Below are 25000 nucleotides of genomic sequence, written 5' to 3' on the forward strand. Positions count from 1 at the left end.
GGAGGAGAAGAGAGGAGGAGGAAAGGAGGAGAAGAAAGGAGGAGGAGGAGGAGGAGGAGAGAGGAGTAGGAGAGGAGGAGAAGAAAGAAGGAGGAGAGGAGGAGAAGAGGAGGAAGAAAAGAGGAGAAGAGAGAAGGAGAAGGAGAGGAGGAAAATAATCTAAATATGAATATACATACTTCATACAGAATATTAATGTAAACACTTCATACAGAATATGAATATAAATACTTCATACAGATTATGAATGTAACTTAATACAGAATATAAATATAAATACTTCAGCTGTAAAGCCTAATTCAGACAGCAAGTGACAGAACAGAAGGCAGCGTAATGTTAATGTGATCCAGCGATTACATAAATAACCACTGGCGTGTGTGTGTGTGTGTGCGTGTGTGTGTGCGTGTGTGTGTGTGTGAGTGTGCGTGCATGTGTGTGTGTGAGTGTGTGTGCATGTGTGTGTGTGCTTGTGTGTGTGTGTGTGTGTGTGTGAGTAGTGACTAAGCAGAGACTGCTAATTAGGGGAGCAGCCAGAAGCAGCTGTTGTATTGGTCCCTGACAGCTGATTGGTTTGTGACAGCTGCACATGCTCAGTGGGGACCCTAGCTCTGATGCCACTCACACACAGAGAAAAACACCCGTGATCGGAACAGGCTCTGCATGCAGCTCTCTCTCTCTCTCTCTCTCTCTCTCTCTCTCTCACACACACACACACACACACACACACACACCACACCTGCAGCTCCATAAAGGTTTCCTTATGACATAATACACACACACACACACACACACACACACACACACACACACACACACGCCCACGCCTACACCCAAACACACACACACACACACACACCCTGCAGCTCCTTGAAGCTGTCCTCATGACAGAACACACACACACACACACACACACACACACACACACACACACCTCACCCTGCAGCTCCATGAAGCTGTCCTCATGGCGTTGGGACATCTCTCTGGTCTCCTCCAACTCCTGCAGCAGCTGAAGCACCTGAGACCTCAGTTCCTCCAGCTCCTCTTCCTCTGTCATCTCCCTCTCCTCCTCCTCCTCTTCCTCCCCCTGCTGCGCCTCCTCCTTCACCATCGTGCCCTCCTTCTCCTCCTTCTGGCCCTTCTCCCTGTTGGCCACCTCCTCCTCCTTATTCTCCTCCTCCTGCTCCAGCTCCTGCTTCTCCTCCTGCTTCTCGTCGTTCTCCTCCAGAGACTCCCTCTCTTTGTGGGTCAGCTCGTTCACTACGCAGGGACGCTCCGCTTTCAGGTCACACAGGTCATCTGACCGGGAGAGAGAGAGAGAGAGAGAGAAAAGCGAGAGAAAGAGATAGGGAGAGAGAGAGAAAGGGAGGAGAGAGAGAGTTAATTCGTGAATTAGTGAGAGAGAAAGTCAATTTGTGAATTAGTGAAACACACTTAGCACACAGTGAACACACAGTGTTCACACAGACACTAATCCCGACGCAGTGAGCTGCCTGCAACAACTGCGGCGCTCGGGGAGCAGTGTGTGTGTGACCTTGAGCAGGGCCATTTATTAGTCTGACAGGTGTGTTGAGCCAGGCCACTGCATGGCTACACACACTAATTAAACACACCTCGCTGGACAATCTTAATGGATGTGTTACTCTAGTCGTCAGCCCTCGAACACACACTAGCATACACACAGACACACAAACGCTTCAGTCTCTCTCAAACACACACTGTGTGTGTGTCTGTGTGTGTGTGTGTGTGTGTGTGTAAACACTTCTCATTTGACTCTCCACCAAATCCCTTGTGATCTCACCTGTCATGTTTAGGAACTCATCACCCTTTGATGAAGTGTGTGCACAAACACACACACACACACACACACACACACACACACACACACACACACACTAATCACTGTTAATTAAAATCTCCTCCTGACACAACTGTCACTATGGAGATGTGTCAAATGCCGCAGAGCAACACGTGTTCAAGAGTGTCCCCTAGTGGCAGAACAGGAAAGACAAAGAAGAGAAGAGAAGAGAGAGAGAGAGAGAGAGAGAGAAAGAGAGAGAGGGAGAAAGAGAGAGAGAGAGGGTGAGAGGGGAGAGAGAGAAGAAAATTAGAGAAAGAAACAGAGATGGGGAGACTTTGAAACTTTTGAAAAAGTATATTTAAAATCCTTCAACCGCCTCCGTCACCAGCTACAAGCCAACCAAAGCCAACCAAAGCCATGAATGGTGACTACTTCTCCCCAACACACCCAGTTTTTCCTGAAACGGAGTCAAGTTGTCAGTTTGTCCACCTAAGACCTAAACACAGCTGTCAAGCCCAGGCCTTGGCTTTCATTTCCCCCTCTCATGAGATTCAGTGATTTTTGAGAGGGATGAAGAGAGACAGTGAGAGAGATAAATGAAATCTTTCCCCTCACAGATCAAACACAGACAACAGCGACAAAGAGGGTGATAGAGAGAGGAATCAGAAGGAGGAGAAGAGAGGAAGAGATGGAAACAAACGCACAAACAACCAGATAAAGAAAGATAGATTAAAGAGAAGGAAAACAAGGAAGAAAGAAATACAGAAAGAATGTCTGAAAGACAGAAAGAAAGATAGACAGATAGAAATAAAAGAATGAAATAAATGAAAGAAAGAAAGAATGAAAGAAAGACAGAAAGAAAGAAAGAATCAAAGAAAGACAGAATAAGAGACAGAAAGAGAGAGAGAGAGAGCTGTGCAGTGCGATGCCTCTTCCTGCAAGGACCCTGTCTGTCATCAATCAGGTCCTCTCTGCCCTAGACGGCCCCTATAAATATACCTCCTCTCTCTCTCTTTCTCCTCCATTTTATCTCTCTATCCCTCTGTTTTCCCTCCTCTCAATCTGTCTTTCTTTCTAATCTCTCCCTCCATTCTTTCTCTCTGTTCCTTGCACCTCTCCACATCTGTCTGTTTTTCTGTCTATCTCCTCTAGTGTTCTTCTCTCACCCCCCCCCCCCCACACACACACACACACTTCTTATCTCCTTCCATCTAAAACTGTGTGTTTGTCAGAGCTCATGCGTCAGCAATGGCAGGCGGGGTGGGGGGCGCAAACACACACACACACACACACACACACCTCCCAAATCTGTCTGCTCCTTATGCTGTGAAGTGTGAGTTACAGCTTAATGAGCAAAGTGTCCTGGCTGCACCATACCTGCCTGTCTTCCTGCCTCTCTCTCTCTATCTCTCTCTCTCTTCCTGCCTCTCTCTATCTCTCTTTATCTTCCTGCCTCTCTCTCTCTCTCTTCCTGCCTCTCTCTATCTCTCTTTATCTTCCTGCCTCTCTCTATCTCTCTCTCTTCCTGCCTCTCTCTATCTCTCTTTATCTTCCTGCCTCTCTCTCTCTTCCTGCCTCTCTCTATCTCTCTTTATCTTCCTGCCCCTCTCTCTCTCTCTTCCTGCCTCTCTATCTCTCTCTCTCTTCCTGCCTCTCTTTCTATCTCTATCTCTCTCTCAATTTCAATTCAAGTGAGCTTTATTAGCATGACAAATCTTTTTGCATTGCCAAAGCAGATCTCTCTTCCTGCCTCCTCTCTCTCTCTCTCTCTCTCTCTCTCTCTCTCTTCCTACCTCTCTCTCTCTATCTCTCTATCTCTCTCTCTATCTTCCTGTCAAAATTCAAATGTAAATTCAATTCAAAGGAGCTTTATTAGCATGACTGTTTGGATACAGTGTTGCCAAAGCCAGTGTTACAGATAACACAGTAGAATAACAAAAGAAAGAAAATAGACATACAGCAATGCGGGTATAACATGTGAACATAGAATAAATAGTAGCATATGAGTGTGTGTGCGTGTGTAGGTCTGTGAGTACACATATATACATATCTTCCTGTTTCTCTCTCTCTCTCTCTCTCTCTCAAGCATTACATGAAGTAAGGTTCTGTAAGAAATGTTAATTCGTCAGTTTATTACGCAAGAGATCAAATAATTCAATCAATCAATCAATCAATCAATCAATCAATCAATCAGCTAATAAACTCATCTGTCCATCTGTCTACATCTTTCTGTCTGCCCAGTAGAACTCCAGGTCTCTCACTCTCCTAGTCAAACATTTGTTTATATACTTATGTTTATTCAAACATTTACATGAACCCAATGTGCCTATTCTTAATTAAAGAGAACAGGTATATTGCATCCGTGGGAGATTATTTTATTTCATATCTTGTCTTTTTTTCTTTTTCTTTCTTCTTTTGTTAACCCTTTACTCTAAACCTCTCACTTCTGCAAATCCTTACACTCCATTTCATTTGTCCATTTCATTTGCACCCCAACTCTCGCTCTTCTCCCCTGTCAGAGGGGTAGCGTGGCTGATGGTTTGGGGGCTGGTGGTGTCTGCACTGCTGCCGTGATGCGTATGAAATATTTAGTTTGATGAGCGCGTGTTTTGAACGGCTCTGATGCCAGCGAGACAGTGTTAGTCTCCTAAGTGTGTCAGTGCCCGAGCCAGCAGCAACGAGCTGCCTGCCAGACACACACACACACACACACACACTGATTAAACAGACTTAGTTAAGGAGCTGAAGAGCCCCAATGAGCTCATAGTCTAAGACAGGAGATGACACTGTGTCACTGTATGTGTATGTGTGTGTGTGAGTGTGACATTTTTTTTTTATGACTGAAAATTAGGTGAAAATGTGCTGCTCTATCAAAATAGAGTTATTGTGAGAAATTGTGAGACCTTGTAAGATATTGTGAGACATTATGAGACCCCCAGATCCATATGTTGCGATTAGTCTATGTTACACTGAAGTGAATCAGAGAGACCTCAGAGAGTGCAGCTGAGTCACAGCGGACACACCAAACTGGACAAGACACTTCACCTGTCTGATCCAATCCAATCAGGATTCAGCTGTCTAATCCTGTCCAATCAGATGCCTTTGGAGGATTACAAAGAGAGGGCTTGGAAAAGAAGCACATTGTCTCAGTGGAGCATGCATCTTATCTTATCTGAACTATGCTTGTGTGTGTATGTGTGTGACATGAACACTGTTGTAGGCCTACCAAGACAGTCAGGGCAAATAAACATGACTTCTATTGACTTCTAATTACCCAGATGCAGAATGTCCAGAAAAGACAACATACATGTGATTAAATATCGACTATTAAGCCCACAGGGAGGAGATGTGTTCACTTGCTTAAAGATAAGGTCCCCCCTGAGACAGGAAACTGAGACAGGAAACTTGGACCTGATTTGTCAAAAGGAATGTGGTGGCTAATGCTAATGTGGTAGCTTCTTAGCACCTCTGGCTAATGCTAATGTGGTAGTTTTCTCAAAATTCGACTACTCACGGCTCACTTACTCTACTGGCGGAAAGATGTAGTTCTACAAACAAAGAGTTTTAGCGATTAAAATGTTTAAATGATAACAGCAAATGAACACAGTGCAAGCGGCAACAGTGGTATAAGCGGGATAATGGACTCCACGGCGCTCGGTTCACAGAAAGAAATGCCCTTACGAGACCATGTCATGGACTCTGACGAAGACACAGACGTGTCGAAATGTTAGTCGATTGCTGTGCACCACAATAAAAGAAATTAAAGCCATCTGTGTGCTCCTGTGAACCTTCTCCTTCTCCACATCTTCAAAGCCTGCTTTGATATACTGTCAGCTGCCATTTCCCATATGTATTTCTAATCAAGTCTGGTTTGTTTGTCCGAGTTTCTCACAGTAACAATAGGGGGCGGGGTTTAGCGACAGGTGAATTGGTAGCTTGTTAGCTTCTCTGGCTAATTAGATTCAACTTTAATGCTAAATTGGTAGCCTGTTAGCTTCTCTGGTTAATGCTAAATTGGTAACTTGTTAGCATGTTCTGGTCCAGCAGTCTTGAAAGAGTGGTGTTTCTACTCACTCGCCACCGGATGTGTCACTGACTGAGATTATCAAAGCATTAGCCGCTGTGCACTAACACATGCAGCCAGGGAAATCACACACACACACACACACACACACACACACACTCATTTTTATCCCTCTATCACATCATCAGTGAACTTTTCCCCAATAACAATTGTGACCCCGGCCAGGCTTTTTTTGGAGGTGCTTCATAAACAGAGGGCCAGAGAAGAGGTGATCTGAGGTGTGTGTGTGTGTATAATATTAATGTAATAATATTCAATGTGTATTATTATTGTGGAACCGGTGGACTTGAAAAGACACGGCCTGAAGAGGCTTTGATGTGTGTCCAACCGACGGGGAAAACAGCGAGGGAAGGACGGACAAAGAAGGAGAGAGAGAATGTGTGTGTGTGTGTGTGTGTGTGTAAAAAACATGAAACCATGTGTATTAGATTAAAGAAATAAAGAAAGAGACCATAAAACAAGAACAACAAAAAGAAGACCAAAATAAGACTGACAGAAAAAAAGAACAATCCAAGTCGTGCCCTAAACTGAACTGATTATAGAAGTTGTCCCCTAGACTGAACTGATTATAGAAGTTGTCCCCTAAACTGAACTGATTATAGAAGTTGTCCCCTAAACTGAACTGTGGTATCAGGTCAGACCCTCTGAAGGTAGAGCGCAATCATCACTGAGACTCATTATACTTCAGCCAGCTGGAGGCTTGATTTTGATCTGGATTTCGCACACCAGCTGCCTGTTTGATGCTGCCGCAGCGAGAGTGTTCTTTTTTATTCGGCTCAATTATACAGTATTCTAGTGTATTTTATTCTAGTATCTTCTAATTTGCTAATGTATTCTAATCTATTCTTACACTAGATTTCATTTCATCTACCAGAGTCCTGTTAGAGACTACTGTGCTTGGGGTGCTCTATTCTATCCTATTCTATTCTATTCTACTCTACTCTATTTTACTGTATTCTATTATATCCTATTCTATTCTATGCTATTCTATTCTACTCTACTCTATTTTAGTGTATTCTATTCTATTTTATTCTATTCTGTTCTATTATGTTCTATTCTACTCTAATGTATTTTTCCTCAACCTGAAGACCCTTTAATTCCACACCCCAGCTATCTGTTACATGCAGGTGTTGTGTATGCTATTCTCTGCTGTTGTATCCACCGCCTGTGTAGCTTGCCTGAGCAGGCCAAGCTCCTGCTGACATCACAGACTCCACACTCTAAAGGAAGCTGACGCACGGCAAGTAACGCTATATCTGGGCCAGTGACGTCAGGAGCAGAGACTGGGGGTTGGGTGTGGGGGGTGGGGGGCAAGACTGGTCCATGTCTGTCCAAGGTGTGAGCTGAGCTATACTTACATCCCTTCTCTAAACAGAAAGGCAATGCTTTCAAGTGTTAAGTTATGTAATGCACACACACACACACACACACACACACACACACACACACACACACACACACAAACCCAGTGTCTGGGTTTCTCACTCTGTCACCCTATTACCTCACTCTGACACCGCCACCTCTCTCCCTGTCTTTTCATGTCTCTCTTGCACACAGTCACACAAAGTCACACACACACACACACACACACTTACTACCACCCCCTCCAATCTCCAAATGCAGATAAACACACACAGAGACATACTCTTTCTCTCAATTCAATTCTAATATGCTTTATTCTTTCTCTCTCTCCCTCTCTCTCTCCCTCCCGCCCCCTCCTACGTTCTCTCACACATTCACACACACTCTCTCTCTCTCACACACACACACACAAACAGTTACTTCTGCCCTACTCCTCTTTCCTGTGTTATCATTTCCATACACACACACTGCATGCTGTGGGACACAAACCAGGCCGTGTGATTGGCCAGCCCATCTGGCAGACAGCCAATGATCTCTCGGAGACCATTACTTCATCAACGAGCCCCCTTACTCCTCTCCTAGTACTATATCCCCCTTTCCATCCATTTCTATGACTCTCTCCTCATCCCTCTTTCTTCCTGTCTGCATCCCTTCTCTTTCTCCCTCTCTGTCCATTTTTATTCTTTCTCTCCATCTCTCTCCACACTCTCCCTCCTGCAGTCTCTCTCTCCCTCTCTCCATCACCTCTCTTCCTGCTCTCCCTCTCTCTCTCTCCCCTCACCTATTCTACTAATCTCTCTCCCAATCTACCTCTCTCCATATACTCTTCCTGCTTTCTCTTTCTCTATCCCTCCATCTCCCCCATCTCTCTTCCTGCTCTCTCTCCCTCTCACTGTCTCTCTATCCCTCTCTCCCCACCTATCTTTCTGCTCTCTCTCTCCTCTCTTCCTCTCCCCACCTCTCTTCCTGCTCTCTCTCTCTCACTGTCTCTATCCCTCTCTCCTCACCTCACTTTTTGCTCTCTCTCTGTCCCTCTCACTGACTCTATCCCTCTCTCCACTCTTCCTCTCCTGCGTCCTCCTCTATTTTTGTCCCTGTGTGTTGCCACACTCAGTCAGGCACTGCAGGAAAACACTGTCAAAGGTGCTTGTTTATTTGGAGCTATTTTAAAGCCCTCGCCTTTCCGTATCGCTGATGTCACAAACAACACATGTGGGGGGGACACACCACACTCCCTTTTTCCCCACATATAACATTGATCTCTCCACAAACCCACACACAAAGACTCGTAAAATAGACTTGCATGGGTATAAAACTCTCTCTCTCTCTCTCTCTTCTTTCCCTCCTCTTTCTCTCTCTCTCTCTCTCTCTCTCTCTCTCTCTTCTTTTTCCTCCTCTTTCTCCTCTCTCTCTCTCTCTTCTTTTCCCTCCTCTTTCTCTCATCTCATTGACGACAGTGCCTCCAAGGTTTTTTTAATTTATTTATTAATTTAATAGAATTTATATTTTTAAAGGCGGTTAGAGTTTGGATGTTAACATAGGCTACATTTCCCATTCAACAGAGGATTTTTTTAAATACATTTTCTACTAGTTAAAAGAGGCCAGACTTGGAAATGATGGTGACTGTGGCTATGCTGGTAGAATGAGTCAACTGCAGCGCACACTGCACCAGAGCGAGGGGCACATTAGAAAACACAACCATACCCACACACACACACACACACACACACACACACACACATGTAGAGGGACACACACACTCCCTTTTTTCCCCATCCCATATAACATTGATCTCTCACACAAACACACACACACAAATACATACAAATTGCTAAAATATGGTCTCACACACACTTGCATGGTATAAAACTCTCTCTCTCTCTCTCTCTCTTCTTTCCCCTCCTCTTTCTCTCTCTCTCTCTCTCTCTCTCTCTCTCTCTCTCTCTCTTCTTTCCCCCTCCTCTTTCTCTCTCTCTCTCTCTCTCTCTCTCTTCTTTCCCCTCCTCTTTCTCTCTCTCTCTCTCTCTCGCCCAGGGCTTGGCAACCTTTTTTGCCTGGAGAGCCACTTTTACCAAATTTAATATTTTTTTAATTTATTTATTAATTTAATATTATTTTAATTTATATTTTTAAGAGCCACATAAAGACGGTTACAAGAAAAAGTTTGGATATTTAACATAGGCTACATTTACTTTCATTCAACAGAGGATTTTTAAATACATTTTCTACTAGTTAAAAGCAGGCCTAATGTGCAAGTAACTTGAAATGTAAAGTGGAATGACAGAAGTATAGGCCTTAGGCTTCCCATGTAGGCTAAACATGACCCCCTATTTTTCCAGTGTCCTTTGGTATGCAAAGTAACATCATAGTTAACAACACAACACTCAATTTTTGTTGACATGTCATTGGCGAAATTGAACATTAGGCATACCAGAGATTAGATTTGGTGATGGCCTTGGAGTCTGGCTGGCTCATATTCAGTGAGGTGAAGTTTAATGAAAGAATTGAGGCTGTCAAGGGCAACTCCACGCAAAACTGTCATATCCATAAGCCAACTAAATACCATTGTGTTGGCTTTATTGATGTGAGAAATTGCCATTAAACGTGAGCGCAGGTTTGTCTTTAGATTTTTCATATGTGAGAAAGATTTCTCACATGCAAGTGGAACCTAACACAGCAAAAATAAAAAGCGCACACATCAACAATAACAATTAAACTGAGCCGCATCAGAGGGATCAAAGAGCCGCATGCGGCTCCGGAGCCGTGATTGCCGACCCCTGCTCTAGCCTTCTAATAAATTCATGTGCCCAGTGGTGTACAGCGCAGACACTCAGTCACACACACACACACACACACACACACACAACGTTCACGCATATTACGGAGAGCAATACTCCATTAAGAATAAATAAGTACAAGTCTGGAAGGATGCAGACCCATTTTACTTCATAAGTAGACCATGAGACATAAATGCAGACTATGATTTAAATGTGCTGCTTGAGGAAAAAGTGGTGTAGCAGCAGGGTTATGTATGATAGATGTATGTTATGTATGGTGTGTGTGCGTGTGTGTGTGTGTGTGTGTGTGTGTATGTATGCGTGTGTGTATATCTGTGTGTGTGTGTGTGTGATGAGATGTGAATGTTGTGATGACTGAGCTTGAGTATGATGATGACTGTGTGTGTATATGTGTGTGTGTGTTGAGATGTGAATGTTTGTGATGACTGAGTTTGAGTATGATGATGATTGTGTGTGTGTGTTTCTCTGTGTGTGTGTGTTGGTGTAATGAGATGTGAATGTCCGTGATGACTGAATCTGAGTATGATGATGATTGTGTGTGTGTGTGTGTGTGTGAGATAAACTCAGGATTGGAGCTAAGCGCGAAACCATGCCTTTGTTAAAACTCTTAAGGGCAGCCAGGAGACGTGTGTGTGTGTGTGTGTGGTGTGTGTGTGTGTGTGTGTAGCTCTTAAGACAGGAAAGCAACAGTAATACCACAGCTACTCTATGGGAATTAGAGAGAGGGAGAGTGAAGAGTGCAGGGTTACTCACAGTTTATCACACACACACACACACACACACACACACACGCACTATATGCTAAGACACAGCCATTCGTTTTTCTACACCATACACTCCCCCTCCCCCCGAATACACACACACAGCACACAGACACACACACACACACACACACACACACACAAACACACAACACACAGACACACACACACACACACACAGCTAGCTGCTGACCCATGGCTGGCGATGCTCCAGACGGTGACATGAGTTTCCTGTTTATAGCCTGAGTGTCTCACATCCCTCAACACTACACCACTGGCCTAGAGTAACACTACACCTATGCCCTTAACCTTCACACACACACACACACACACACACACACACACACACAAACTCCCTTATACGCACAGACACACTCCCACACATGATTTCTTTCTCTCATACAAACACACACACACACTTTACGCATACACTGACCCATTCAACCACACACAAAACAAAACACACACACACACACACAGGCATACACTCCCACAAAAACACACTCCCACACACTCTTTCTTGCTCTCTCTCTCTCTCTCTCACACACACACACACCTCTCCAGTGTGTACATCAGCAGAATGTAATCTAGAGTGTGGATATAATGGCGGTCTGTGGTGAATTATTGATTGTGCTGGGACTCAGATGAAAGACCTTTTCCCTATAGGGCAGAATTGAGAGCTCTTCCCCGCAGTGGCAATCGCTATACGGCTCTCCTCCTTATACAATAACACATATCTCACACCTACAACAGGCAATAGCTTGCATGTACAGTAGTTGTAGCAATAGACAACGCGGTATACAATCTATACCTACAGACATATAGACATCTGAAGTAGACACATTATCAGAGCTATAAATGGGTCATTTGCTTTGAACAATTTTTCTGTTCTCCACATAGGCTAGACATCTATCTCACACCTGAAGAAAGCACTATACCAGAGCTTTAGTTGTGCCTACTACGCCCGTGATTCTGGTTCCTATACGTCAAAGCAATCTGTTCCAATATACAATGCAGTCAAATTTTATATGGCTGTTCCCCCGACCGAGTCCATGTGCAGCATTCATTATATATTGTTACATTTACATTACATTACATTAGGCTGACGCATTTTTAGCCAAAGGCTACAACATACTTTCATTAAATCATGCAACATACTCTGCCGTGTCTGTAGACATGTTATTTGCAAAGCCGGTGCTAGATAAACAAATAGCATGCTTCCGACAGGAAAAGTGCTTTACAGTTTTTCTCGACTGCTTTACCTGCTTAAGTAAACTAGAACCACTTGGTCTTCATGACTACTTTCTTTGCACAGCAGAAGTAATCTCTAAGCTTAATGTGTTCACACATTTTCATTGGGTTCACAGTGATTTCTCCATACCCTTTACAAAAAACAGTTAACACAGGTGTCGATTTCAAAGCCCCAAACTCTATTGGTTTTCCCATGCTAAACAAAAGGAAAACATCTTTTCACAGGTGGTATAGATTCCTTGCATAAGTCTGAATCTGATACACCTGTGTGAAACTCCTTTGCACAATTCTTCAATCAGCAATCATTCCTTATACATATGAGATGTCTGTTCTGTGTTGCTATTTGCAAGTATTAATTAGTTAGTTATTCATTAATTATTAATAGGGTTAAGGAATTTAGAATTATGTTTTTTATTCATTTTATTTTATTTATGTATTTATTTATTGCTATAATGTGCACTGGCCAGTTGTTCTCACTCCACTATTCTAAAAGTCAATTAAAGTTTAAGAAATTATAAGTAAAAATCTAAAAGGATGTTGGGGAATAAATAGATAGGGGTAAGATAAAAATCTAAAATAAGATTGAAAGGAGAGATAAAAAAGACACAGAGTTGTTTAAAACTTTAATTTAATTTTTCATGAAGACCATATGGATGAAGGGTTAGGTTTCATGTGTCATGTGTTCATGACAGTGTCATGTCACTCTTATGTTGATACTGTCAAGTAAAGTGTTACCACAATATTGTGTGGTTGGACCATGTGCTTCCCCCTTAAACCCATCATCTCCAGAGCAGCATGTGAGTCCACACCATGTAGCGGCAACAATCTGCCCATATTTGCTGTTGTTTTTCAATGCTTGCTGGATCTAGCATCAGTATTCTTGCACACACCATTTAAAAATACACAGGTCAGATATGCATTGTAACCTCTGGGGTTGCGCATGTGTGTGTGTGTGTGTTTTGTGTGTGTGTGTGTGTGTGTGTGTGTGTGTGTGTGTGTGTGTGTGTAACCTTATAATCTAATATCCTGATGAACTTACTGGGTATTGCTCATTATGGTCTATTTTGAATAGAGGCATCTGTTTGAAGACTAAATATAAGCCCTTATTTCCGTCCCTGTTGTTATATTTCCAGGTGTGGCCATTTTCCCAGAGCACCCCAGCGCTATCACAGGAAGAGCAGGGTGGGGGCGGGGGGTGGTTACAGAGAGGGTGGGGCGGGGGGCATAGGGTGGGGGTCCCAGGGTGTGTCTGTGGGGGGGGCAGGGTGTGTGTGGGGGCATAGTGAGGTTCGGGTCCCAGGGTGTGTGTGTGTGGGGGGGTCCCAGGGTCCCAGGGTGGGGGGGGGCACATGGTTGGGGTCCCAGCGACTGCAAAGCTGCTACAGGGAATCAGAGGCCCGCCCTTGAGAATGGGGGGTTACCAGGGGGACGAAAAAGACAAGCCAGAAAAGAGATATTAATCACTGGGGTGGTGACACAGACCCTCACTACAGCAGGAGAACACACACACACACACACACACACACACACACACACACACACACACACACACAAATGCAAAATCACAAAATATACACACACACACAAACACACACACACACACACACACACAAACACACACACACACACACACACACACACACACACACACACACACACACACACACAAATACATGCCCATAAACACACACACTCTGCAGCAGGAGCACACACACACACACAAAGTATATCTACAACCTCTATACACAAATACTTCCTCATACACACACACACACACCAGAGATGCGTCATACTTTTCAAGATTAGATTTATTGTACTACACGAAACACACACACACACACACACCACACTCGTACACATAAACATATGCCCAGTCACACCAACGCACCTACCCATCAAACACAGGCCGCCCTCACACACTCACACACTCACACACTGGTGACGAGCTTGACGAGCTCTTTAGAGAACTACGCTTCACACGCTGGGAACTCTGGAGGAGTGGAGACCAGCGAAATTTCATTTCCCACACATGCCAACTCATCAACAGCCAACACACGTTATAAAAAGAAGATCCCCTTAGCTTAAGTGTGGGGGGTGGGGTGTGGTGATATTGATGATGTATGTGTGATGTGGGTGTGGATGATGTATTAAGGAATGTTCAACTAAATTGTGTATATTGTGCGTGGGTGTGTAATGTGTGTGTGTGTGTGTGGTTAGATGTTACAGCTAAATTATGTGTGTGGGTGTGTTTGCCCATGCATATGTGAGATAAGAACGGTGGTAACTCTCTCAACAACAAACACTCTGCCACAAAAAACTGCTGTTTCTTTGTGTGTGTGTGTGTGTGTGTGTGTGTGTGTGTGTGTGTGTGTGTGTAAGTGAAAGGGAGCATGTGTGTGTGGTGTAAAAACAGCATTTAGTCTCTCTCTCTCTGACATGCTTCAGCACATATTCCTCTGCTCTGCCTGGCCCATACTAATGGGCTTGTGTGTGTTTGTGTGTGTGTGTATTTGAGTGTGTGTGTGTGTGTGTGTGTGTGTGTGTGTGTGTGTGTGTGCCTTGGCGCCGAGCTGACACCTCCGAAAGCTGGATAAGTATAGAAAATAACTCAGCTAGGACCCGAGCAGGGATGGAGGAGGGGTGGCCATGACACTGCCCGTCAATAAATAATGGTGACAGCCGCTGCGAAAATAGAGTATAATATCTGAGAGATGGAACAGGGAAGAGAGAGTTGCTCAGAGGGACACTAACACTAACACTAACACACACACACACACACACACACACACACTCATACATACACACACACACACACACACACACACACACACACAGTGTTTTTATTTGTCACATACATTTTACATGTAGTGAAATGTAAAAGGGTCCTTTGCTCTGCATTTGAATAAATTACATAATGCAAAAAAAAATATATACACAGTAAATAAAATCAATATATAAATAAAAAAAATAAAAAAATGCAAGTTAAAAACATATCTGTCTTTGGGAGAAGAAACATTTATTTAAAATGCGCTGAGTTGAGCAGTCTCACTGCCTGTGGATAAAAACTCAATCTCAGTCTCTCAGTCCTTGTGTTGAGACAACACAGCCGCCTGCCCGATTCAAGCAGGGAAAAGAGACTGGAGTTGGGGTGAGAGGAGTCTTGCATGATCTTCTTCGCCCTTGCCCCCACCATCATGGTATATATGTCTCTCAGGCTTGGGGGGGGGGGCATTTATGGTCCCTCCATGGAGCCCACCACTTTCTGCAGGACCTCCCGTCTGCGCTGTGCAGTTACCGTACCAGGCAGTGATGCAGCCTGTGAGAATGCTCTCCACCGCTGAGGAGTAGAAGGTCTTCAAGATGGAGGGAGAGACCTTGAACTTCCTCAGTCGGTGGAGAAAGTACAATCGCTGCCTGGACTTCCACTGTCAGGTGTTGAGTGCAGTGACCAGGAGAGGTCCTCAGTAAGATGTGCCCCCAGGTACTTAAAACTAGGAACCCTCTCCACAGGCTCCCCACTGATGGGGACTGGGATGTATTTGTTGCTGGACACCTTCCTGAAGTCCACCACCATTTCCTTAGTCTTCACACACACACACACACATGACGTCTCTCCATTACCAACATCCTCTCACATGTGCACACACAGAGCACTGCAGTACAGACTCTTCCAGAAACAAACTTGTTCTCTACCTAACTTCCAAAAACACATACACACAACACACACACACACACACACACACACACACACACAGACACAGACACACAGACACACACACACACAGACACTGGACCACACAGACACACACAGATCAACGCCAGCCAGACAACTTATTTTCTTTAGATGACCCGGGTAAAACGGACATCTCACACTGCATTGCTCACTCTCTCACACACACATACACAAACACACACACACACTGCGATAAAGTCACAGGCCTTCACTGCCCCAGGGACCAGATGTCAAATTCATTACCTCCTTATCAGTTGTTGCACACTCACACACACACACACACACACACCACACACACACACACACACACACAGACACACACACACACACACACACAGGGGAGGGATTAAAGCCCATTAACTTGTGATGGAGGTTTTCATCAGAGCAACAGTCAGCTTTGGGCACCACCCAAGGTGTTGTGTCCACAACAAATTTATTGCTCTCGCTCTCTCTCTGTGTGTGTGTGTAATGTCATATTATATCATTCCCACCGCTCTGGCATGGGGTCATTTGTAAACACACACACACTGCGATAAAGTCACAGGCCTTCACTGCCCCCCAGGGACAGAAATGTCAAAATTCATTACCTCCTTATCAGTTGTACACACACTCACACACACACACACACACACACACACACACACACACACACACACACACACACACACACACACACACAGGGAGGGGGATGTAAGCCCATTAACGTGGTGGAGGTTTTCCATCAGAGCAACAGTCAGCTTTGGGCACCACCATAAGGTGTGTGTCCACAACAATCTATTGCTCTCGCTCTCTCTCTGTGTGTGTGTGTGTGTGTGTGTGTGTGTGTGTGTGGTATCGATTTCCACCGCTCTGGCATGAGTCATTTGTAAGACAGTAAGCCAGGCTGATGTTTCCTCAGAGGATAGAATAGGATGGTCTGGGCAGGCTTCTCATTCCCTTGTTCTCCCCACACCTTCTTTTCTCTTTCTTATTCCTTTCTCTCTCTCTCATTCTCTCTCTCTCTCCCTCTCTCTGTTTCCCCTGCCCCTTCCTCTCTTCAGTTTCCTCTTCATCTCTTTCTCCATCTCTTTCTGCATCCCTCTCTCCATCTCTCTCTCTCTTCCTAATTCTCTATCCCTTTCTTTTCCCCCTCTTGTCTTCTCTGGCTTTTGTCTCTCTCTCTCTCTCTCCTACTCATTCTGAGGGTGCCATTGAGGCTGGGACATGATAGGAATTCAGACCAGCTCACATCAAACACTCTCCTACAAGAAGCTTAACAAGACCAAATGGCCCTCACACACACACAGACACACACACACACACACACACACACACACACACACACACACACACACCTTCAATTATCCATGTTCATCACTCCACACGTATTACATAGCATGAACCACACACACACCATCTTCTCCTACACAGAGATATTCAGACTGATCACTGAATACATACACCTCACCAGACAGAAATGCCAAATGCCAATTCTCACATAATAACACACAGTCAGACACACATACACACACTCTGATTTGCATGGCCCGTGGGGATGAGACCAGGAGTGCGAAAGACATTCTGCAGTGACGCCACACTTGTGACGCACAGAAGCAGAAGCACAGCTGTTTGTGTTCATGGTAATCACCACAAAACACACACACACTCTCTCTCCCTCTCCTTACCTAAGAAGACTCTCTGTCATCCCCTTGAAGCGATTCTTGTCATGTTTATTTTAGTCAGTCTGTCCCATTTGAGCAATGTCTGTCTGTCTCTGCAGCACTCTGATGTGCCTCCTCGCACGCATGCACACACGCACGCACGCACGCACTGATGTGCCTCTTCAGAGACATACCACTTGCATAGAGATGACAGAAGCACCACATTGCCAGCTAACAATATTCCCTGTTTGGTGCATATGAAAATGTCTTTATATATGGGGCAGCCGTGGCCTACTGGTTAGGGCTTTGGACTTGTAACCGGAGGGTTGCCGGTTCACACCCCGACCAGTAGGAAAAGCTGAAGTGCCCTTGAGCAAGGCACCTAACCCCTCACTGCTCCCCGAGCGCCGCTGTAGCAAGGCTGCTAACTGCGTCGGGATTAGTGTGTGCTTCACCTCACTGTGTGTTCACTGTATGCTGAGTGTGTTTCACTAATTCACGGATTGCGATAAATGCAGACACCAAATTTCCCTCACGGGATCAAAAGAGTATATATACTTACACTATATATTATACTTAAACTGTGTTTCACATAATGATCATATTCTCTCTGATCATATTTCTCTCCACTCATTCACTAGAAGGCATATCTTAAAAAACACCTGACAGACACCTTTATATCAGAATGCTTCAACATTTGCTGCAGAGACATGGATGCATTTCTATCTACGTTCTCTCTTCCGCTGACAGGTCAACCAAACACACAACACATGCTTGAGAGTCATTAAAAAGATCAAATCCCTGCTGTTTTCAGGTACCAGGTGCTGGTGATGCAAAGTGAACCTAAGGAAGCCCGTTGCTCGCTCCTAATAAACATTTACACCTCACCTGAGCTTGATGCAGGTAAGCTTCTGAGTGCTAAGATCCACCAGTTAGAATGACCTGCATACATCTGGAGTTCCATAATGCATTTTTATTTCCAATTCATTCATCATTCATTCATTCATTCATTCATTCATTCATTCATGCATTCATTCACTCACTCACATAGGCTGCCCAACAATAAGATCGACCAGTTAGATTGACCAAAGTGCATCGGAATTTTGCTGAGTGTAACACACTTTGAAGTGAAGCCTGACTTACACCCACACACATGCACGCACGCACGCACACACACACACACACACACACACACACACACACACACACACACACACACACACACACACACAAACACAGTGCCTTGTGATTCACAGCTAGCTGATGAAAATGCGAACTCCCAGCTGCACCTACTGTAAGCCCTGGTGAAGAGACTGACAGATCTGAAGATGGGGGACTATGCACTATCCACCAAGGAGAACAGTCACTGTCACGCTCTCTCTCTCACACACACACACACACACACACACACAGTCATAACTTTATAAACTTATCATATAGACACATGAGTTAGAACTTCTGCCTCACCCATCCCCCCCACCACCCCAGCTCAGCTCTTTTGATCAAACTTTCCTCTTCATTCGAGTTCGTTATTTTATTTTAGAAAGTGACACTGACTGCCTTAAGAGAGAGGGGGCAGAGAGGGAACGAATAGAAGGAGAGAAGGAAAGAGAAAAGAAAACAGATAGAGGTAGAGGAGGAGGAGAGGAGAAGGAAAGAGAGGGAGAAGAGGAAGAGAGGAGAGAGGAGACAGAAAGAGAGAAAGGTACTGTAGAGGAGGAGGAGAGGAGAGGAAAAGAGAGGGAGGTAGAGGAGGAAGAGAGGAGATGGAAAGAGAGGGAGGTAAAGGAGAGGAGAGGGAAAGAGGGAGGTAGAGAAGGAGGCATGGTTCGAATTACGGGGGGTATTGGGGGGATCCGACCCCCCTAGATGAGACTTGGACCCCCCAAAAGGGATAAAAATAATAGTTTGGGGGGTACTGAAAAAATGTAATAAAATGTAATGTTATCCAATATTGCATGTAATTAAATGCAGTATTACCATTACATACCAACAATTCAGGATATATTCTAATTAAAGACGATTTTCAAACCCTCACCCCCATTGGGCTGTACCATTTCTCTGGTACGTTCAGACTATTTGCTATGATATAATACTGACGAATTAAAACAAATGCACAGTGTAGGCTGCAAAAGCCTGATACGAATGGGTTAACAAGCGGTGGCCAACTGGCCATACATTTGTCTAACATTTCACTGCCTTAGTAACATAGTGATAGCCAACCTTAAAAAAACATTGAGTAGCAAGATCGCTATGGTTTAACTGGAGGTCTCCCTTCCACTCAACGGCCACGACCATCGATGCTGCTTAGCTTAAAAATCAGGCCTACAATCACTCGCCATAGGAGGAGTTCCATAGATATACTGACACGCGGAGAGGTTTAATGAGGCAATGTATCATTTTGTGCAATTTCATTCTTGGGGCAGCCGTGGCCTACTGGTTAGCGCTTCGGACTTGTAACCGGAGGGTTGCCGGTTTGAACCCCAATCAGTAGGAACGGCTGAAGTGCCCTTGAGCAAGGCAACTAACCTGCTGTAGCAGGCAGCTCACTGCGTCGGGATTAGTGTGTGCTTCACCTCACTGTGTGTTCACTGTGTGCTGAGTGTGTTTCACTAATTCACGGATTGGGATAAATGCAGAGACCAAATTTCCCTCACGGGATCAAAAGAGCATATATACTTTGGGGGCAGCCGTGGCCTACGTTAACGCTTCGGACTTGAAACCGGTGGTTCGAACCCTGACCAGTAGGCACGGCTGAAGTGCCCTTGAGCAAGGCACCTAACCCCTCACTGCTCCCCGAGCGCCGCTGTTGTTGCAGTCAGCTCACTGCGCCAGGATTAGTGTGTGCTTCACCTCACTGCATGCTCACTGTGTGCTGAGTGTGTTTCACTAATTCACGGATTGGGATAAATGCAGAGACCAAATTTCCTTCACAGGATCAAAAGAGTATATATACTTATATTGTTATGTTCACTACGTCAAGGGTGATCAGTAGCAATTTAACGCAGGTGAATAAGTGGGAGGTTCAATTGGATGTGAAATGTCTTTCTCTTTTTTTTTTCTTTCTTAAAAGCGTATTGCTGCACAAACGTTTTGTGATATAACACCAGGCGCACAATGCACTAGGCTACATGATATGAAATGCCTAGACAAGTCATTTTTTTTATTTGCTTGATGTTTTGCAGGCTTAGGCTATCCAAGAAAAACGAATCAAATGAACCAAAGGCTTGGCTCGGTGAACTTGGCTAGTAAACGGGAGACTTTCTGTGGCCCATCTGTAAACAATTCTGGGTCTTAAATTTAAGTTGTATGTTTGCCATATCTGTGCTATTGCTCTGTATGCATTTCCAGGTTTGCATTTCACTGCTATACCAAAAATTATTTGACTGTGGCGCGCAATTTTACACACGGGGCGCACCTTGAAACAGTGTTTACCCAATCTCAACCCTTCCCATAACGTGTAAGGTAAATTGTGCTTGCTAGTATGATTAGTTTCTTTTAACTTGTCGGCCAGCCAGCCAGCCATGGTCAGATGACCATGTGTGAAATCATGTGTGTAAGCCTACATAAAATGGAGAGTGACGTCACCAGTCGAAATAGCGGTACCCCCCGAAGCTCACGGTATAATTCGAACACTGGAAGGAGGAGAGAGTCAGAGGAGAGAGGGAAAATAGACAGTAATGGAGGGTGAAATAAGGAGTGAGAGACCAGGGGAGGGAAAAAGAGAGGGAGAGAAAGAGGGAGAGAGAGAGAGAGAGAGAGAGAGAGAAAGAAAGACAGAGAGATAGAGAAAGACAGAGAGAGGAAGAGAAAGAGGGAGAGAGAGAGAGAGAGAGAGAGGGAGAGAGAGAGAGAGAGAGAGAGAGAAAGAGAGAGAGTGAGATCTGAAGAGGGGCAGTCAGAGCAGAAGGGGTGAGCTGATTAAGGGATATTTTACAGGAGACATTCAGCTCTGGAGCAGCCAGGCCTCTTTTTCCCTGTGTGTGTGTGTGTGTGTGTCTGTCTGTCTGTCTGTCTGTCTATCTTTCTCTGTGTGTGTGTGTGTGTGTGTGTGTGTGTGTGTGTGTCAGATTTCTGCAGTGCTAAGAAGTAATATGAATAATTTACAGCAGCCCTTCTCAGCCTGGCTTCTGAGCGCTGGTGGAAAGAGATAACAGAGGAAGGACAGAACAGGAAACAAAGAGGAAGAGAGGAGAGCAGAGGAAGAACAGAACAGGAAATGAAGAGGAAGAGAGGAGAGCAGAGGAAGAACAGAACAGGAAATGAAGAGGAAGAGAGGAGAGCAGAGGAAGAAGAGAACAGGAAATGAAGAGGAAGAGAGGAGAGCAGAGGAAGAACAGAACAGGAAATGAAGAGGAAGAGGAGAGCGACACCATACGGCCTCTCTCCTCTCCTCTCCTCCTCTCCTCTCTCCTCCTCTCCTCTCTCCTCCAGCTTGTGCCCTGGAAATCGTTCAAAGCTCTACGTCATCGAGGACGTCTCATTTCTCTAATTGTAACTAGAGGAGGTGAGAACGAGAGAGGAGAAAGGGCTGATCCGTGAGGAAACACGAGAGCATCCTACAGTGTGTGTAAGCGTTTTCAGTCGGAATTGTGCGATCATTGGTCCAAGCTGCCAAGGTGAAGAGTTCCCTCCCGCGTCTATTAACTTTTGTTTTCCAACAAGTTCGTAGGGATTTATTAGCGACAATAAACTAGTAGATAGACCAAGAAACAATCTTTATATGCTGCTTTATATGCTTATCATGAACTACCATGCAAACAAAAAAAAAAAAACAAAGTTCATGCCTGTTTTGTTTACGCATTGTATAACCTAATAAGTATTCATTCATGTCTTGAGAACTATCAAACATTACCTCATTAACAGGGTCAGAGTCCATGTTCATATGACATTTTTAGGCATGGTGTAAGTTCATATTCTCTGCAGTTTATGCGGTCTGTTTATTCTAGCCTAAGAGGTGATGCGTCGTGATCATCAGTAATTGACGCCTGTTAAAAGTGATGCGGAGTGAGCAGGACATTTCATTTTCATATCTGTCTCCTTCATTCCTCCGTCGTCCTATTGTTCCTTCCTCAAGTTTCCTTCACAAAATGAATTAGAAGGAGGGGCTAGGAAGAGGAAGAGGAAGAGGAAGGAAGGAAGGGAGGAAGGGAGGATGGACAAAAGACAAATGATCTGCAGCCATAGACAGACAGGAACTTCTCTCATCTCATCTCATCTCATCTCATCTCATCTCATCTCCTCTCATCTCATCTCATCTCCTCTCATCTCATCTTCTCTCATCTCATCTCATCTCATCTCCTCTCATCTCATCTTCTCTTCATCTTCAGGTGTCTGGTTCCCTCCCTCTGCCTGCTTTTTTTCTTTTCTCTCTTCCTAACTCTTCATCATTGTCTATCTTTCTCTTTCTTTCTCTCTCTCTCTCCTTCTCTCCCTCTCTCTCTCTCCCTCTCTCTCTCTCCATCTTTGACGTGACACTGCAGTGCATATGCATCTGACACACTCCACCTGTTGTCATGGCGACTGAGCCGGCCAAGACCCTGCGGCAGTGATGGGAATCTTCACATGCTAATTACCTAACGCTGGCCCCTTCATGTCCCTCACACACTACAGCGACCACACACACACACACACACACACACACACACACACACACACACACACACACACACACACACACACACTACAGTTCTCCACAGGACTAAATTATCCCCTTGTACCACGTCACCACACACACATACAAACACACTCAGACACACACACAGTCTAACATTCACACACACACTCCTTCCTGGGCACCGAACATACTGTATGTCACTGTGAAATGACACAGCGTTTTATGCATGTTTTGCTAATGAAGAGGAACTGCTGTTTCTCAAATATTTACAAACACAGAGACCTATCAACACGAGGCAGATTTTGACAGCCACAAGGTGCTGTTGTTTCTTGGGTTGTTGGACCTTTAGAAGGGTTTAGAGGGTTGCGTGTAAGCAAGTTTCTGTGTGTGTGTGTGTGTGTGTGTGTCAGATTTCTGCAGTGCTAGAGTAGCCATGAATAATTTACAGCAGCCCTTCTCAGCCTGGCTACAGAGCGCTGGTGGAAAAGAGATAACAGAGGAAGGACAGAGACAGGAAACAAGGGAAGAGGGGAGAGCAGAGGAAGAACAGACAGGGAAATGAAGAGGGGAAGAGAGGAGAGCAGAGGAAAGAACAGAACAGGAAGTGAAGGAAGAGAGGAGAGCAGAGGAAGAGAGAACAGGAAATGAAGAGGAAGAGGCAGAGGAAGAACAGAACAGGAAATGAAGAGGGAGAAGAGGAGAGCGACACCATACGGCCTCTCTCCTGTCTCCTCTCTCTCCTCCTCTCTCACCAACCAATGCCCTAAATCGTTTCAAAAGCTCGACCACTTCGAAGACGTCTCATTTCTCTAATTATGTAACAAGTGAGAGCGAGAGAGAGAGGAGAAAGGGCTGATCCGGTGAGGAAACACGAGAGCATCCTACAGTGTGTGTAAGCTGCCAGTCGAATTGTGCGATCATTGGTCCAAGCTGCCAAGGTGAAGAGTTCCTCCGCGTCTATTAACTTTTTGTTTTCCAACAAGTTCAGAGGATTATTAGCGACAATAAACTAGTAGATAGACCAAGAAACAATCTTTATATGCTGCTTTATATGCTTATCATGAACTACCATGCAAACTTAAAAAAAACAAAGTTCATGCCTGTTTTGTTTACGCATTGTATAACCTAATAAGTATTCATTCATGTCTTGAGAACTATCAAACATTACCTCATTAACAGGGTCAGAGTCCATGTTCATATGACATTTTTAGGCATGGTGTAAGTTCATATTCTCTGCAGTTTGCGTGTCTGTTTATTCTAGCCTAAGAGGTGATGCGTCGCATCATCAGTAATTGACGTCTGTTAAAAGTGATGCGTGAGTGAGCAGGACATTTCATTTCTCATCTCTGTCTCTCCTTCATTCCTCCGTCGTCCTATTGTTCCTTCCTCGTTTCCTTCACAAAATGAATTAGAAGGAGGGGCTAGGAAGAGGAAGAGGAAGAGGAAGGAAGGAAGGGAGGAAGGGAGGATGGACAAAAGACAAATGATCTGCAGCCATAGACAGACAGGAACTTCTCTCATCTCATCTCATCTCATCTCATCTCATCTCATCTCCTCTCATCTCATCTCATCTCCTCTCATCTCATCTACTCTCATCTCATCTCATCTCATCTCTCTCATCTCATCTTCTCTTCATCTTCAGGTGTCTGGTTCCCTCCCTCACCTGCTTTCTTTTCTCTTCTAACTCTTCATCATTGTCTATCTTTCTCTTTCTTTCTCTCTCTCTCTCGCCTCTCCCTCTCTCTCTCTCTCCCTCTCTCTCTCTCTCCATCTTTGGCTGACACTGCAGTGCATATGCATCGGCCTCCACCCACCTGTTGTCATGAGCTGACGACCCAAGACCCTCTCCGACATTGATAGAATCTTCATGCTTGCTAATTACCTACTTGGCGTCCTCTCATGTCCTCACACTCACGACAGCGACCACACACACACACACACACACACACACACACA

The 25000-nt window shown here is 44.7% G+C and overlaps 1 protein-coding gene across 3 annotated transcripts in view; it reads right to left on the reverse strand.

The window, feature by feature from the left end:
* LOC125310653 (coiled-coil domain-containing protein 136) overlaps positions 1-25000 on the reverse strand; it is a 62836-nt gene that overhangs the window by 33620 nt on the left and 4216 nt on the right. For all 3 annotated transcript variants that reach the window (XR_007196332.1, XM_048268275.1, XM_048268274.1), the window contains exon 2: positions 937-1296. Coding sequence is in view for 2 of the 3 variants with exons in the window: in XM_048268275.1 (XP_048124232.1) it covers positions 937-1296 (360 nt within the window). In the remaining variant the exon portion in view is untranslated. The remainder of the gene's footprint in view (positions 1-936; positions 1297-25000) is intronic.

This window comes from Alosa alosa, chromosome 17 (genome assembly GCF_017589495.1).
Source record: "Alosa alosa isolate M-15738 ecotype Scorff River chromosome 17, AALO_Geno_1.1, whole genome shotgun sequence".
Lineage (NCBI taxonomy): Eukaryota > Metazoa > Chordata > Actinopteri > Clupeiformes > Clupeidae > Alosa > Alosa alosa.